This window comes from Narcine bancroftii, chromosome 2 (assembly GCF_036971445.1).
Source record: "Narcine bancroftii isolate sNarBan1 chromosome 2, sNarBan1.hap1, whole genome shotgun sequence".
Taxonomy (NCBI): Eukaryota; Metazoa; Chordata; class Chondrichthyes; order Torpediniformes; family Narcinidae; genus Narcine; species Narcine bancroftii.
Window position 1 is genome coordinate 147,009,413 of NC_091470.1, and position 14,423 is coordinate 147,023,835.

Genomic DNA, 14,423 nt, shown 5'->3' on the forward strand with positions numbered 1-14,423 from the left:
CCATCAGCCAGCTCCCCACCATGACTACCAGCCCCCCCACATCTCCATCGGGCACACAAAACTCAAAACGGTCAACCAGTTTACCTATCTCGGCTGCACCATTTCATCAGATGCAAGGATCGACAATGAGATAGACAACAGACTCGCCAAGGCAAATAGCGCCTTTGGAAGACTACACAAAAGAGTCTGGAAAAACAACCAACTGAAAAACCTCACAAAGATAAGCGTATACAGAGCCGTTGTCATACCCACACTCCTGTTCGGCTCCGAATCATGGGTCCTCTACCGGCACCACCTACGGCTCCTAGAACGCTTCCACCAGCGTTGTCTCCGCTCCATCCTCAACATCCATTGGAGCGCTTACACCCCTAACGTCGAGGTACTCGAGATGGCAGAGGTCGACAGCATCGAGTCCACGCTGCTGAAGATCCAGCTGCGCTGGATGGGTCACGTCTCCAGAATGGAGGACCATCGCCTTCCCAAGATCGTATTATATGGCGAGCTCTCCACTGGCCACCGTGACAGAGGTGCACCAAAGAAAAGGTACAAGGACTGCCTAAAGAAATCTCTTGGTGCCTGCCACATTGACCACCGCCAGTGGGCTGATAACGCCTCAAACCGTGCATCTTGGCGCCTCACAGTTTGGCGGGCAGCAGCCTCCTTTGAAGAAGACCGCAGAGCCCACCTCACCGACAAAAGGCAAAGGAGGAAAAACCCAACACCCAACCCCAACCAACCAATTTTCCCTTGCAACCGCTGCAATCGTGTCTGCCTGTCCCGCATCGGACTGGTCAGCCACAAACGAGCCTGCAGCTGACGTGGACTTTTTACCCCCTCCATAAATCTTCGTCCGCGAAGCCAAGCCAAAGAAAGAAATAGTGCCAGTGTGAATGGGGCTAATTAATCTGTTACAGTTAATCATGTCAGAAAGAGAGGCTCTCTCTGGACCTTAATATTCAAATAAGGGAAGTGTGAGGTATCAAAGTCAATCCTTAAGTCTGTTGTTGGACTTGCAGAATAAATAGTATTGTCTGAAATATTTTTTGAGAAGCACATAAAAGCAGAGCCCAACTTATTCACTTCAGAAAATTATTAACATGACTTATAAAGGGAAGATGGGTGGTGTTATTGCACCCTGATCATACATTGGAAGTCTATCATAGATCTTTAGATACTGATTAGGAGGTAATCTTTGTCCTCTCCCACGCATAATCCGAGATCCGTAAATTTGTTTGTGATGGCCCCCTTTAATGGTTTAATATTATTCCAGTCTGTAGAAAAGCCCTGGTTTGGTATGTTTCCAGAATGAATAGCCCCACCATCCATTGGTAAACATTCATACGTTTAAAAATGCCCACATAAATATTGTGGTTTTCTAAAAGTAATTTGGGAGAAAATTGTATGGTACATAAAAGGAGCTGGAGAATTGGATATACCTGTACTACTTCCACTGTTACAAACTGTGGGCCTGATGGGCTGAATTTTGAGGATTCCATTGATTCTGTGAATTTATTTGGGTAGTTGAAAATATTCTTGAAGAAATTTTGTGCATGGCATATTTCCTTTAAATAATAAAATGCCCACCAAAATGTATTTTTTGATCATTTCCGAAGGTTGTTATTGGTATGCTATTTGATCTTCAGTATGATTTTACCTTTAACTCAATGGATTGTCCCTTTCTCTTTGCCAATAGATTACCACTGCAGTGAAGTTTTTGCAAAACCAAAGAGTTCGTCAGAGTCCATTAGCAACAAGAAAAGCCTTCCTAAAAAAGAAAGGTATGTCCTTTTCCCACCTCGTTCAGTTCCAGAGAGAGTTGCTTGATGGTCCTGCTGAACAAATCAATGTCAAATTAACCAATCAGCCTTTTAAAATGACATTTCACATTGTGGCTGTAAATGATATTTTGTGGGTGGCGGGGGGGGGGGGAGGCTTGAGATTGTTTTAGAATTGTTCCATACATGTTGTTGAAAAACTAATAAAGCACACTTTAACAGAAATTTACGGTGAATCTTTTCACTCTTGGCTTCGTGATCCCTGGGCAGTATTTTTCAGGCTTATGAACATTGAATCGAATTTTTCTGTGATTTTATTTTGAGCATTTGCAAATTTTGCAAACCAAAAAAAATGAATGGTATGATTACTGATGGAAAATGCAAAAGTAAAACGATTTCTGTTGGCATTAATGATATTTTTTTTATACAAAATTGCTCAAGATCAAAATATGGAATGCACCAAATATATAATGTTCCCTCCCCTCTCCACCCAAACCTTCAGGCAAAACTTGCTGAAAATGACCATTTTTTACATGGTCATGGATAAAATCAAAATTAGAGATAACTGTCGAAAGAATTAATATCCAAGGTACATTGTCAGTTCCTGGTTGGCCAAGCATATTAAGGATACAATTTTTTCTTTGTTAACCTTTTGCAGAATTTGCCACCTTTTTAGTGATGGAGCTGTGAGTTTTTCATTAATGAAATTGTTGTACCAGTGAAGATTAGTTTACAGGTATACCCCACTTTACAAAAGTAGAGTATTACTGAGAAACTGTTGGTAAACCAGAAATTCATTAAGCAAAGACCCATTGACTACTATTGAAGACAATTTTTGTAAAAGCTAAAACCCATTATAATTTCTTTGTAAAAACGAACACGGGTTTCTTCATATAAGCGAATTTTCACAAATTTGTAAAGCAGGGTTTACCTGTAATTGTATATTGCCTGCCTCTGTTTTCAGTACCAATGTTACTGTAATTCTTATTCAGAACTTAGAAATCTGAAACTCATCCAGAACTTTGCATCACAAACTCTTGCAGAACAAATCGATGCCGAGACAAAACCTTGGAACTCCCTACCCAACTGTCATGTATGAGAGCTTGTAGTACACTTTGTGCGCCAGCAGCTAAGGAGGCAGGAGGCTACCATCTTTACAAGGCCATTTACAGATATGAAATAAATGCTGGCCTCGTTCTCTAAATGATTAGAAAAATTGACCTGTCACGAATCCATCGCTTCTTATTCTCTAACTTTCAAGCCCACCATGAATTTTCTGACTTAGTTAGATTTATCCCCCAGAAGCTTTGCCAGTTTTGTTAGCGTTTTCTCTCTCCTGTGTAGATTTTATGTCCTTGAAATCTGGGCTTCTGTTTCTAAACCTCTGCTCCCTGCAACAGTGTTGTCTCTGTTTAAACCCAATTTTTTAGGTCACTTTTAATTCACTGACAAATGTTTTAATGGGCTTTGGAACATCGACTGCTCCTCATCTGACACTGGTTAAGAAATTGGTGATCAGCCTATCAGAATGAAGAATGTTTGCATGAGGCAATGCAGCAGGGATGTTGATCAGGTCAGCAGAATGAGAAATGTTCACGCATGGCAAAGCACAAAGTAAAATCAAGGAAATACAAATTATCTTTAAGTCATAGTTAAGATTGTGCATAGATATAGGATTGAGAGAAACAGAATGAACAGTACAAACTTGTATATTTAAAAAACATAAATGTTCTTCGGAGGGAATGAGGCTTCATGCTTAGAAAATTGATTTTTCATGACCAGATTGATTGCTCACTTGTGACTTGTTACAGTGTTAAAACTTTTGATTGAACAGGTTTAAGCTTTTCATCAACTTTTTGTGAAAGATAATGAGTTTGAGTTCTCCTTTAACTCTGATTCTTGGATTATTTTTAATTTGTATGTGTTGTGTTGTTCTGTATACTGCATGCGTGTGTGCGTGCAGGCACTGTGGTCTGGAGAAACACTTTTGTTGGGTAGCATTGTACAGTCAGATGATAATAAACTTGAACATTGTCAGAGTCAACAACCGAGATTCCTGTGGAAGAGAATCTTTTGTTACTATTAAAGCAAACTTTGGGCTGATAGCACGATGCTTTTACTTGGGTATTAATTATTATCTAGTCACCGCACAAACCCCCTGCAAGGAAACGTGTTTTGTTTGAGGAAAGGGACTTTCGACTTTAAGCAACTCTAATCATCTGGTAAACTGGCTTTCCGTGCAAGTTAAAACTCATTCCTCTTGAATCATAGTTATGTAAGAAGTCAGGATGAAAATTTGGCCTTGTTACAGCAGAAAACCAGGCACATCTCATCGAAGTACAATCCTCTGCGCTTTTGGGGATGGGAGCCAATTGGTTACGACACTGGACCAACAAACAGAAGGCTAAGAGTTCATATATCATCATTGTAAATTGAAGGCTTACTTTAAACCCGCTGGATCATGGAGGGAGAGAAAAAATACTGTCTCACAATCACTTCTCAGGGTAGGGATCTAATCATTCCTACCTGCTGCCTGTAGGAGACTCTAGACCCACACGATGTCATTGCTGCTTTGCACCAGAATGAATAGCAATGGGTTTCCATCCTATCTTTTCTTTTAAAAGCTTCCAAATCAAATATGTTGATAAGTGAGCTAAATGAAGTCACTAATTGCAATCATTGGTGACAAAATCTGTTTTGATGACTCCTGAAGTATAATATCATAGGATGTATTTTTCCCATTATCAATGCATTTTTCAAATGGTTAATTTTACTATCATTTTCTGCCTAGGGTGGCCATGGTCATATATATATATATATATATATATATATATGTAAATATATAAACACTTTGTGTTTGCATTTGTTGTTTTTGCAACACCATTTAAGTTTTTATTAAGAATGTAATTTTTTAAAAACTGTGCGTGTGTGCATGTGAACCTATGACCATGTCCTCCTTTTGGAATGGCCACTCTATTTCTGCCATTATTCAAGTCAGATTAGAAAGAACAATCCCAAGTATAAAAGTTGAGAGGTGCAAGAAAATATTCATAGTCAAGAGGGAAAATTTGGTGCAACCTGCTTTGGATCTGTTAATGTAATGAATAAACATATGAAAATGGTAAACTCTTTGATCTGGGAGAATGTTAATTTCAATGACCAAAAAGGACATTTAAAATAGACCAGGGAAAAGTGTATTTGTTCAAAGCATGATGAACGTTTGGAATAATTTGCTCGATGAAATAATGGAAACACACTTGCCTGGATAGTTCAGCCACTGAATGCTAAGCTGTACCAATGGAAGCAGAAAGGAGAACTACACTATAATAAAATTAGTTTTTTTGGCATTTTTATCCTACTTGGCAGTTCTACTTCTGCCACTTACTTCATGGGAACTTATTTTAATCAACAACTTTTGTTTGGATAATACCCTTAATGGACCAAAACTTCCAACGGTGCTTCACAAGAGTGTTAACAAAAAAAATTTGACATTGAGTCTCTCGATGAGACATCAGGGCAATGACCATGAGATTATCATCGATGTAGATGGTGAATCAGGTTATTCGGACCATTGTGTCCATCATTAGCTTATCAATATTCTTTGAATACATTAAAAATTCTACCTCCCACCCACATTTACATTGAAAACCGAAACTCTCCTTTCATCCCATTTAAATAAGTTTGCACCATCCTTCTAAGTGACTTCCTGCACTTCATTATGAAACAAATCATATATGTTCACCTCTTATTTCCTTCCTAACCATTCCTTTGGGTAATATAATTTTACTTGGCTATTCAGCATTCCACTTTTGTATCGTTCTCTATATTCTGCATTGAGCATCAGTCGCAAAAAGTCCACTGGTCAAGTATTAAAATACTAAACCACTTTAGTAAAGAAGTTGATTTTAAAAACCTTGGGTTAAATAAAAAATCTGCTGGTGAACTCAACAGGTTGAGCACCACCATCAGTGCTTGTGGGGGGGGGGGGGTTGGAAGAATTATCAATGTCGAGACTTTGCATCTGGTCACAATCCTTGGTATTTTTTGAAAATTTGAAATCAGAGAGTCTCATTCCAAGCATGGTCTAAATTCAGAGTCTTGATTTGTTGTGGTGCAACTTTGATTCAATTTGATTCAACTTCGTTTGAGTTGGAGTGACCAGTACTTCGCTATGAGTCGGTAGTGATCACAGCGAAGTAAGTGCTGACAACTGATAAAAGTGATACCTGTCGAATTAATATTTCTTACACTTATGGGGGGGGGGGGGAACACCCCCTTCTTTAAATGAAGTAGGGAACATCTGCTGTCATAAAAGAACATGTTACAGGATGACTTTGGAAGCAAAGGAGAGGTCCCACAAGTTCCTAGTTCTGGTCCAGGTACAAAATCTTTTATCTGAAATTTTGAATACTGAAAACATCAGAAAATTGAACATTTTTTCCCTCTGCCAGACACCCCCCAACCCTCCAGCACCCCTGCAACCACAGTGGAATTATAGAAGCACTCCTTGTCCAGTACCGCTGCAACCCCCCCCCCCCCCACCCCCCTGCCCCCTCGCCCCACCCCAGTCCTGAGAGCGTTCTAGTTAGAGTGTGAATTTGTTTTGCATGAATCTGAAACCGGGGCAATTACTTAACGTACTGGCATTGCTATTCTATTTTCCAAAAAATTCTTAATTCTGAAGTGTCTGGTCCCACGGGTTTCGGATAAAACATTCTGTTCTGTACTGAAATTCCTGGTCTAGGTTGTATGGAGCTGGAGAAATGTCTTGAATCACAATGAAGGAAGAGTGAACCCAGTCCTTCTGTCCCCTAGCAAGTAACAACTGTAGTCTCTATGTCCTTGCTCATTGTTCCTGCATCCCAAGAAGGCCAAGATGCCCATGACCTAGTACTCACCATCTGATGGGGATTCCAAAATGTTATTCCAGTGAATTGCTCTCATCGACTTTCGATGAAATCTTCAGAGAATTTCTGGAATTAATATTCTCTGAGAATTGAAGTCTCAACAAATTTTCCTAAAATGCCCCTTAATTTGTCTAAAAAAAACTCTAGCAGAGTTAACAATAGCTTAGTCAAAGCTAATCATGTTTTTGAGTGGTGCCTAAAATTTTCTATTGAAACTTGTTAACTTTTTTTCTGGTGAGGTAAAGTGCTAGTTGAAATGCTCCTATTCAGAATGCCGATAACTCTCTTTAATGAGTGAAGGCAGATAATTTTATTGTCCTCAAATTCTTCAGTTGCTTCAACTCCATGACCAAAGTGGCATCTTGTGTCAAAGGCTGCTAAACCTCTTTTGCAGCTGAGTGCTGCATTGTATAATAAAATTTTTGATATACCAAGAGTGACAGCGGCTACTGTCTGATATTTAAAAATAAAATTGTGTGTGTGTGCGTGTGTATATGTATATATTTTATATATTTATTCACACACATACACACACTTATGACATTATTGCAGTCTACTTTTATAAATTAAATGATAAGGGCTTTGGTCTTTAGAATTTTTTTTAAACCAACATTGCTGTGTTTAGCTCAAACTGAGCAGCAATAAATTATGTTATGTGACTGTTTTGTAAATCCATAGATCTGCATCAAAGATGTAGATAATTATATTTGCATGTAATTCATAACGACGGTATTTGCATATAATTAACCTTGGAAAAATACTATCCATAAATGCAATTCATAGCTTGATGAGTTGTAGAACACAGTATTTGGCTATACAGAATAATAGCATCATGGTATCGGAGAATAAGAAATAGATTATTTAGCCTGTCTGCCTATTTCACATCTCTAAAATCTGTTTAATATATTTGCACATCTCACCTTCTCTCCATACTTTGGAACTCTGCGTCCTCTTGAAATTCTGACTCTATTTTTGGGGAGGAAAATGTTATTGTCTTGGAAAAGGTAGAGTAGCTTAAGTGAAATGACATCAGGATGGACTTTCAGCGTGCAGAGGTAGCAATTGTTTTCTTTAAAATCTATCCACAGCCTTTGTTATTATTTTGAGGGAATGGATATGATTGATTATTTCCATGGTTGTTGAGCCTACTGTAAGTGACTGAAATCAAACTATTCTCACTTTACCTATCTAACACAAAGAACATGTTTAAATTATGAAAAAAAATTTCCTTTAGTTCTGCCTCTTCTGCCCATTAAATTAACTATTTCCTGACTAAATTGATTATGTTAGCTGTACAATTGTTTGTTTACTTTGAGCCCAACTATAATGCCAAGCCCCATACTGGATCAAACTCATTGACTGATACAAAATTGCCAGAAGAGACTCGTATTTTAAACCTATCTTCCTTATCAAGCCCTTCAAAATTTTAAACAGCCTTATTAGGTCTTCCTTTTAACCTACATTATTATAAAGGAAACAATCTTGTCTTCTAGAAACATAGAAACTAGGTGCAGGTATAGGCCATTTGACCCTTCAAGCCTACACCACCATTCATTTTGATCATGGTTGATCATCTACTCAGTACCCAGTACCTGCCTTCTCCCCATACCCAGTGATCCCCTTAGCCACAAGGGCCAAATTTAACTCTTAAATATAGATAAAAGAACTGGCTTCAACTATTTCCTGTGGTAAAGAATTCCACAGGAATTTTTTTTTCTCATCTCAGTCCTAAAAGACCTCCCCCTTATCCTTTAACTGTAACCTCCTGGCTCTGGTTTTCCCCAACATCGGGAACAACCTTCCTGCATCTTGTCTGTTCAATCCCTTAAGAATCTTGTATGTTTCTATAAGATCCCCCCCTCCCTAAGCCTAGTCGATCCAGCCTTTCTTCATATGTAAATCCTGCCATCCCTGGCATCAATTTAGTGAACCTTCTTTGCACACCCTCTACATAACTGAATCCACTAATCTCCTGAATGATGGCAGTGAATTACTTTTAGAGCATTGATTTGTAAAAGTTCAAGGTGACTTTCTTGCTTCTTGTAACCAGTTCCGTTTACAAAGCTGCTTTTCCCGTGTTCGTAATTAGTTTCCTCTTTACCTTGACTATTAAACACCAGTTCCCTCTGCTCCAGCTCTTCTTTCAAATAATACCATTTGTACTTCTTTCTGTTTCTCCCCCCACCAAGGTGCATTACTGCACATTTACCTGACTCAATTGTATCTGGCAAATGGAGGCCATTTCAGTACTGTCTGTTTTTTAAACAATGTTGATACACTAGAATGTTGACACCCATCCACTTGCTGAAAAGCTGAAGATAATATTCAATCCATACTGTTATTTTCTGATGGGGCACTTTGTAAAAATACAGTGAAGTTTTGTAAAGATTTTTCGTGTACATGTAAAAATAGTCCTGTTGATGCTTCAGTTAGTTTTTTATAAAAGAGGACAGAAAAATGACTTAAACTAGTCTTACTGGTTGGTTCATAACTCTTACCTGGAATAATACAATCTATGAGAAATTTGGAGATGTAATTGGTCTTTTATATTTTGCTAAATAGAACTTGCATTTGTTCTAGTGACACATGAGAGACTGCAGGTGATGGAATTTGGAGCAACCAACCAACTGCTGGAGCAACTCAGCAGGTCGAGCCTCATCATTCAGGAAGAAGGATAGTCAATGCTTTGGGTTTGAACATCTGCTCTGGATGAACGTTGACCATTCTTTTCCTACTGATGCTGCTCAACCCCCCCCCCCCACCCAAGTTCCTCCAGCAGATTATTTTTGAACTTGCATTTTTTCTGCTTCTGTCATTGTCAAGTATTTAAAGCTTTGTTAAATGATTTAAGATAATTAAGTTAAACTAATACATAATTTTGCCTCAAATTACTCTCTTTTGCTGTATAATAGAAACTGGAAAATTTGATGCAGACTACTGGACAACAATTTTTTTTCCCCAAAATGTTTGCTTCCTGAAATGAGTTTGGGGATTATAATAGACAACTTCAAGCTGAACACAGATAATTTCAGATTTTCAGTGTAACGTAGGAAGTTGGAGAAACATTAAATTAACTTTTATTGAATTTGAAAAGTTATGTTATGTAGAGTTTTTTTTTGCATGACCAATAAATAGAAATTTTGCCTTGCCCGCAGGAAAAGGAATCTCAGGGTTGTATGTGATGTCGTGTATGTACTCTGACAATAAATCTGAAATCTCAAAAAAAAAAGTTACAATGTGCTGGTGAAAACATTCACCATGTTCATCACTGACTGCACCAAGATCAGCAGAGAGAAAGTCCTAAGTGTGAATGCAGAAAATGAATTTTCAATGACACGATGTACTTCATGGTTTTCTATGCTTGAAGTAGACTTAAAATATGACAAGAAATCACAAAAATAGGGTATGTCTAAAAGCGGTTTGTGATAGGAAAGTTTTAAACTGGTTTTTGTGATCAGCAGCTCAAAATCCATAAAGTGTTCAGGAAACAAATTCTTTGTTGTCCAGTATAATAGTGGCAAGGACTTTTACCTCCTCTGCAGAGTTCGCAGCAATGAATCTGTGCATAGATGTCCCATGTTTAGCTATCTCTGTTATCCCCTGTGCTAGTTAAATTTTGGGAGTAGTTGGCACTGTCAGGAATGAATACACCTTAATGTAGTGGCAAAGATTTTGCTAACATAGCGTAAATGCTGAGTTGTTTAGAAGCTGAATCATGCACTGCAAGTGAGTTTTCAGTCTGCTCTTGGCAATACATGTGAGGATAGATAGAATACTCTTGTGTGAGGTGAAGCTTTTGATTAGCAATTGATCTTTGGCTCATTAGCAGTAGCCAAAAGACAGAATCAAACTCTGTGGGGACGGTACTCAAATGTAGTTAGACCAGTGGTCAGAATAAAAAAAAAATTCAACCATGACTTCCAAATAATATCTGGTTTGCCATTTGTTTTTTTTTTAAATTTTAAAAGATTAGACATAATATATTTGTATTTTTGTGACCCTACTTATTATAGTATCTAATTTTTATAAAGCACCATATAAATAGGTTTATACAGTTCTCTGGACAGTAAGTTAGATGAATGGAATTATAGTCTTTTAATTGACTAAAATGACTATTTGTGTGTTACTTGCTGTGCGGACGGGTTCTTTAGGCCTTCAGTTTATTATGGTTTCTTTGACTCTAATCATTTCTGATAGATTATGCAGCTCAATTAAATTCCCTATGTGTGTGACGCAGTCTAAATCTTGGTCTTTAATGTTTCATTACATATACAGTTGATTGTTGGTATAATAAATTCTATTGTAATATATCACAGTTATTTTTCGTAGTCCTGGCTAGAGAGCTATCTGTACAAGCTTTGGTGTTGGAAGAGCTGAAGGTAGCTGAAAAGAACTGCAATGAAAATGCATGACAACTGAGATTGATTATTACATCCCACCCTTTTTTTAAATGCTGCTGATAACATCCTTTTATGGGTTACTGACTCTGTTAGGAAACATAAATGGTTGGCTTGTGTTAGGGTTTAGGTCCAAGTTATTTTGCAGCTACACAATTAAACAATCTTCTACTGAAGAAAAGCATGTACTATCAGGTCTAATTAATCATGAAAGCTTTTGAGCTTCATTGCTTGATTGAGGCAGCAATCCAGGGTAAACAGATGCAAAGCTGCATGGTAGAATAGGGATACCTGAGATTGAAATCTGAGGCTGTGCAGCCACTCATTTCGTGTTAGACTTGATTGTCCTGAACTGCCTGTGAACAAAATAGCACCATCCCCCAACCAAAACTAATGCACAATAGGAATTAAGGTAATATCCAAAAGAGAGCTATGCACTAACAATTTGAACCTGACGTATGGGTTATAGTGACTTGTATGTCTTGTCTATTATGTTCCAAGTAATTATTTAGTTCACACAGATTTCTTTTATAGAATATGGTAAGATTAAGATCTAGGATAGAGTACTAAGAACTTGAAGCCAACACGATTTATTTTGTTTCCAGGTGTTTTGATATTATTTGAGCAATTCGCACAGTCACCTCATACCTTTGTGATCAGGAACCATTTAGCACTTGGTTGCATTGATGAATAAACCAGGGTATCATTGTTGGAATAAATGTTGAGTTATTTTCCTTTCTTTACAGTCTTAAATTTTTCTTATTGTCAAGAAATATGCAGAAGTAGCCCGGTCATGTACCAATGTCAGTTTTTCTACCTTACAAAATGAGGTAGCTTTTTAAAAAAAAAATAACGAAAAGTATGGACTACGTGTTGGAAACAAATTACACATTGGGTTAATGAGAATCAGTGATAATTGGTGTACTTTTGGAAATGTGGATGATGGTCGTTTTCCATTCAAACTGGAAAAAAAAAATCCAGACTTGAGAATTGTACCCAGTCAAGGAACAATACTTAGAATTCTTGAGTTGGATTAACTCATTTTAGATGGTAATTGAACCATGGAGTTTTTTGGCTGGACGGTTCAGCCACACATTCTCGTAACTGGAAGACCAATTATTGAATGGGAGTAGAAAGATATTGCTCTAATACAATTTTTTTGTTGCTTTAATTGGCTGCAATAATATTAATCCTTTTGCAAGATATCTTAGGCTCTCATCACCAATAGGTCAGTGTTGAGGAAAAAATAGTAATACTTTTGTGCTTGAAGCACAAAATGATGTAACGATAATATTGACATTTTTCTGTTTTAGATCTCTATAAAGATAAATAACTAAAAGTTGTATCAAATTAGGATCTTGTTTTGCATCATTTGCTATGGAAAAAAATTGTGCTGCACTGATCATAGTTGAACTTTTATAATGAAGTAGTTCTTGGATTTTGTTCAATCAACTTTGCTTTGTAACAAAACCAGCTGGTCGTCTACTGATCTCTCAGAAGAAATGATTAACAGCACAACTCCTGTTATCTGGAATTCAAGCAACCGGAAAAAAAAATTGCAGAAAATAAATGGGTAAAAAACACAAAAGTTTAAAATCAGCACACCTTGCCATTAGTTCTCCATTCACGCACATATAGTCTCAAGCAACCAGAAAAGTCACCTATCCGGAGGTGCTGGATACCAGTGGCTTTACTGTACTTTTTCCTGGGGCATACCCTTCAACGATAATCAATAATAACTGCTCCCACAAATAAGGGGCTCTTTTAGTGCATTCTTAATGTTTCCTATCGTGGCAGCAGACCAAAATTAACTGAGCTAAAGACGGAGATATTGAGGTTTCAAGGGGTGTCAGCAGGCTGCAAGATGTTGATTGGGAAACATTTCTGCAGTTTAAGATTAAGTGGTTGAAGGGTGGCTACCAACAATGGGAAGAAAGAAACAGAGACTGTAAGAAGGCAGCAAGGAAGTAGTATGGGAAAAGCAGTACAGTCTTGTATTTTGAGCTGATCTATGCATAATAAGTGCATGAACCACCTTGAATTCATGGATGAAGAGGTACCTAGCAATTCAATCAGTAATTTTCAGAAAATCACATTTTGGAATGTAGTTTGAGTAATGTGAGACAACGTGGTTAAATGCAGCACATTGGCAGGAAAAGCTGACCTTGGATCTACTTTTGGCCACATTATGCTTGGGTCTGCTTTAGACATTCGATAAGATTATATGATTAGTCATCGCTCTGCTATTGCATCATGCATCTCCTTGAATTAGATGGACTTTATGGTCTTTTTTAACACCCACACATAATTCCTATGATCTTGTATGTGGTTGTTTGGGGAAAAAAGTCAAATTCAAGCTCCACAAATCAGTGGAGATTTGACATTAATGGAGTATAGTAGTGGCTTTACACCAGTGCTTCACAACCTTTTTTTCCCTCCGCTCACATACCAACTTAAGTAATCCCTTACTAACCATAGAGCACCTATGCCATATGTGCTCTGTGGTTAGTAAGGGATTACTTAAGGTGATATGTGAGTTCGGAAAAAAGGTCGAGAGCCACTACTTTATACTGAGTCTCCAGCTTATTCTTTGGAGTACTAAAGATTCTTTTCAGTCCAACATTTGTCTAATTTTTCTGAATTCCTTGTAGAAAGGTGCAGAACCTTTTTTTAAAAAGAAATCAACCTTTTTAGGAAAATGTGAAAAAAATAGTTTCTTTGGGGGTTTAATGCTGAAATGGCTGTGTCTCACAGGGTTATTATAATTTCATTCTACAGGTTAAGAATAAGGTCACGGGATAAAACAATTGAACGCAGTTCAAACTGTGTTTTGAAATTGTTTACGTGTTGTATTTTTCCTTAAATATAGCATTTTCGTGCTGTCTTTTTATAAAATCCAGTGAATGACATTTGTGTCCTTCCCATACTAATGTGAGTAACTGCACATCAGGGCTAGACTTTTCTAATTCACATCAAATTTACTTTCACAAAACATTAAATCAATGCTGACAGCTTTTGGCTTTAAGGTGAATACTGCTCTTGTTAATTTTCAAAACACTGAAGACATTCCCAATATGTAGCTATTGAACATTGAAAATACTGGTGTCATCTTGTTACAAATATGGAGAGCCCAAATCAGAACTGCAAAGCAAATGTCTGCCTTTTTTATGCTATCTGAAATCTCAATTTAAATAAACAATATGATGCGTAGTCAGTCTCTTGATGGGTTTAGTTGCTTCTCAAACCAGTAAATCAAAGTAAAGATGACCTTGTAAAAAAAAAATTAAAAGCGCAGTTCTGAAAATTGCATGTTGAAGAATCAAGGTTCAACTTTTTCCCTGGTA

The 14,423-nt window shown here is 37.4% G+C and overlaps 1 protein-coding gene across 3 annotated transcripts in view; it reads left to right on the plus strand.

Moving 5' to 3' along the window:
• pex14 (peroxisomal biogenesis factor 14) overlaps positions 1–14,423 on the plus strand; it is a 213,854-nt gene that overhangs the window by 97,165 nt on the left and 102,266 nt on the right. For all 3 annotated transcript variants that reach the window (XM_069918487.1, XM_069918489.1, XM_069918488.1), the window contains one exon: positions 1,694–1,778. In XM_069918487.1, coding sequence (XP_069774588.1) covers positions 1,694–1,778 — 85 coding nt within the window. The remainder of the gene's footprint in view (positions 1–1,693; positions 1,779–14,423) is intronic.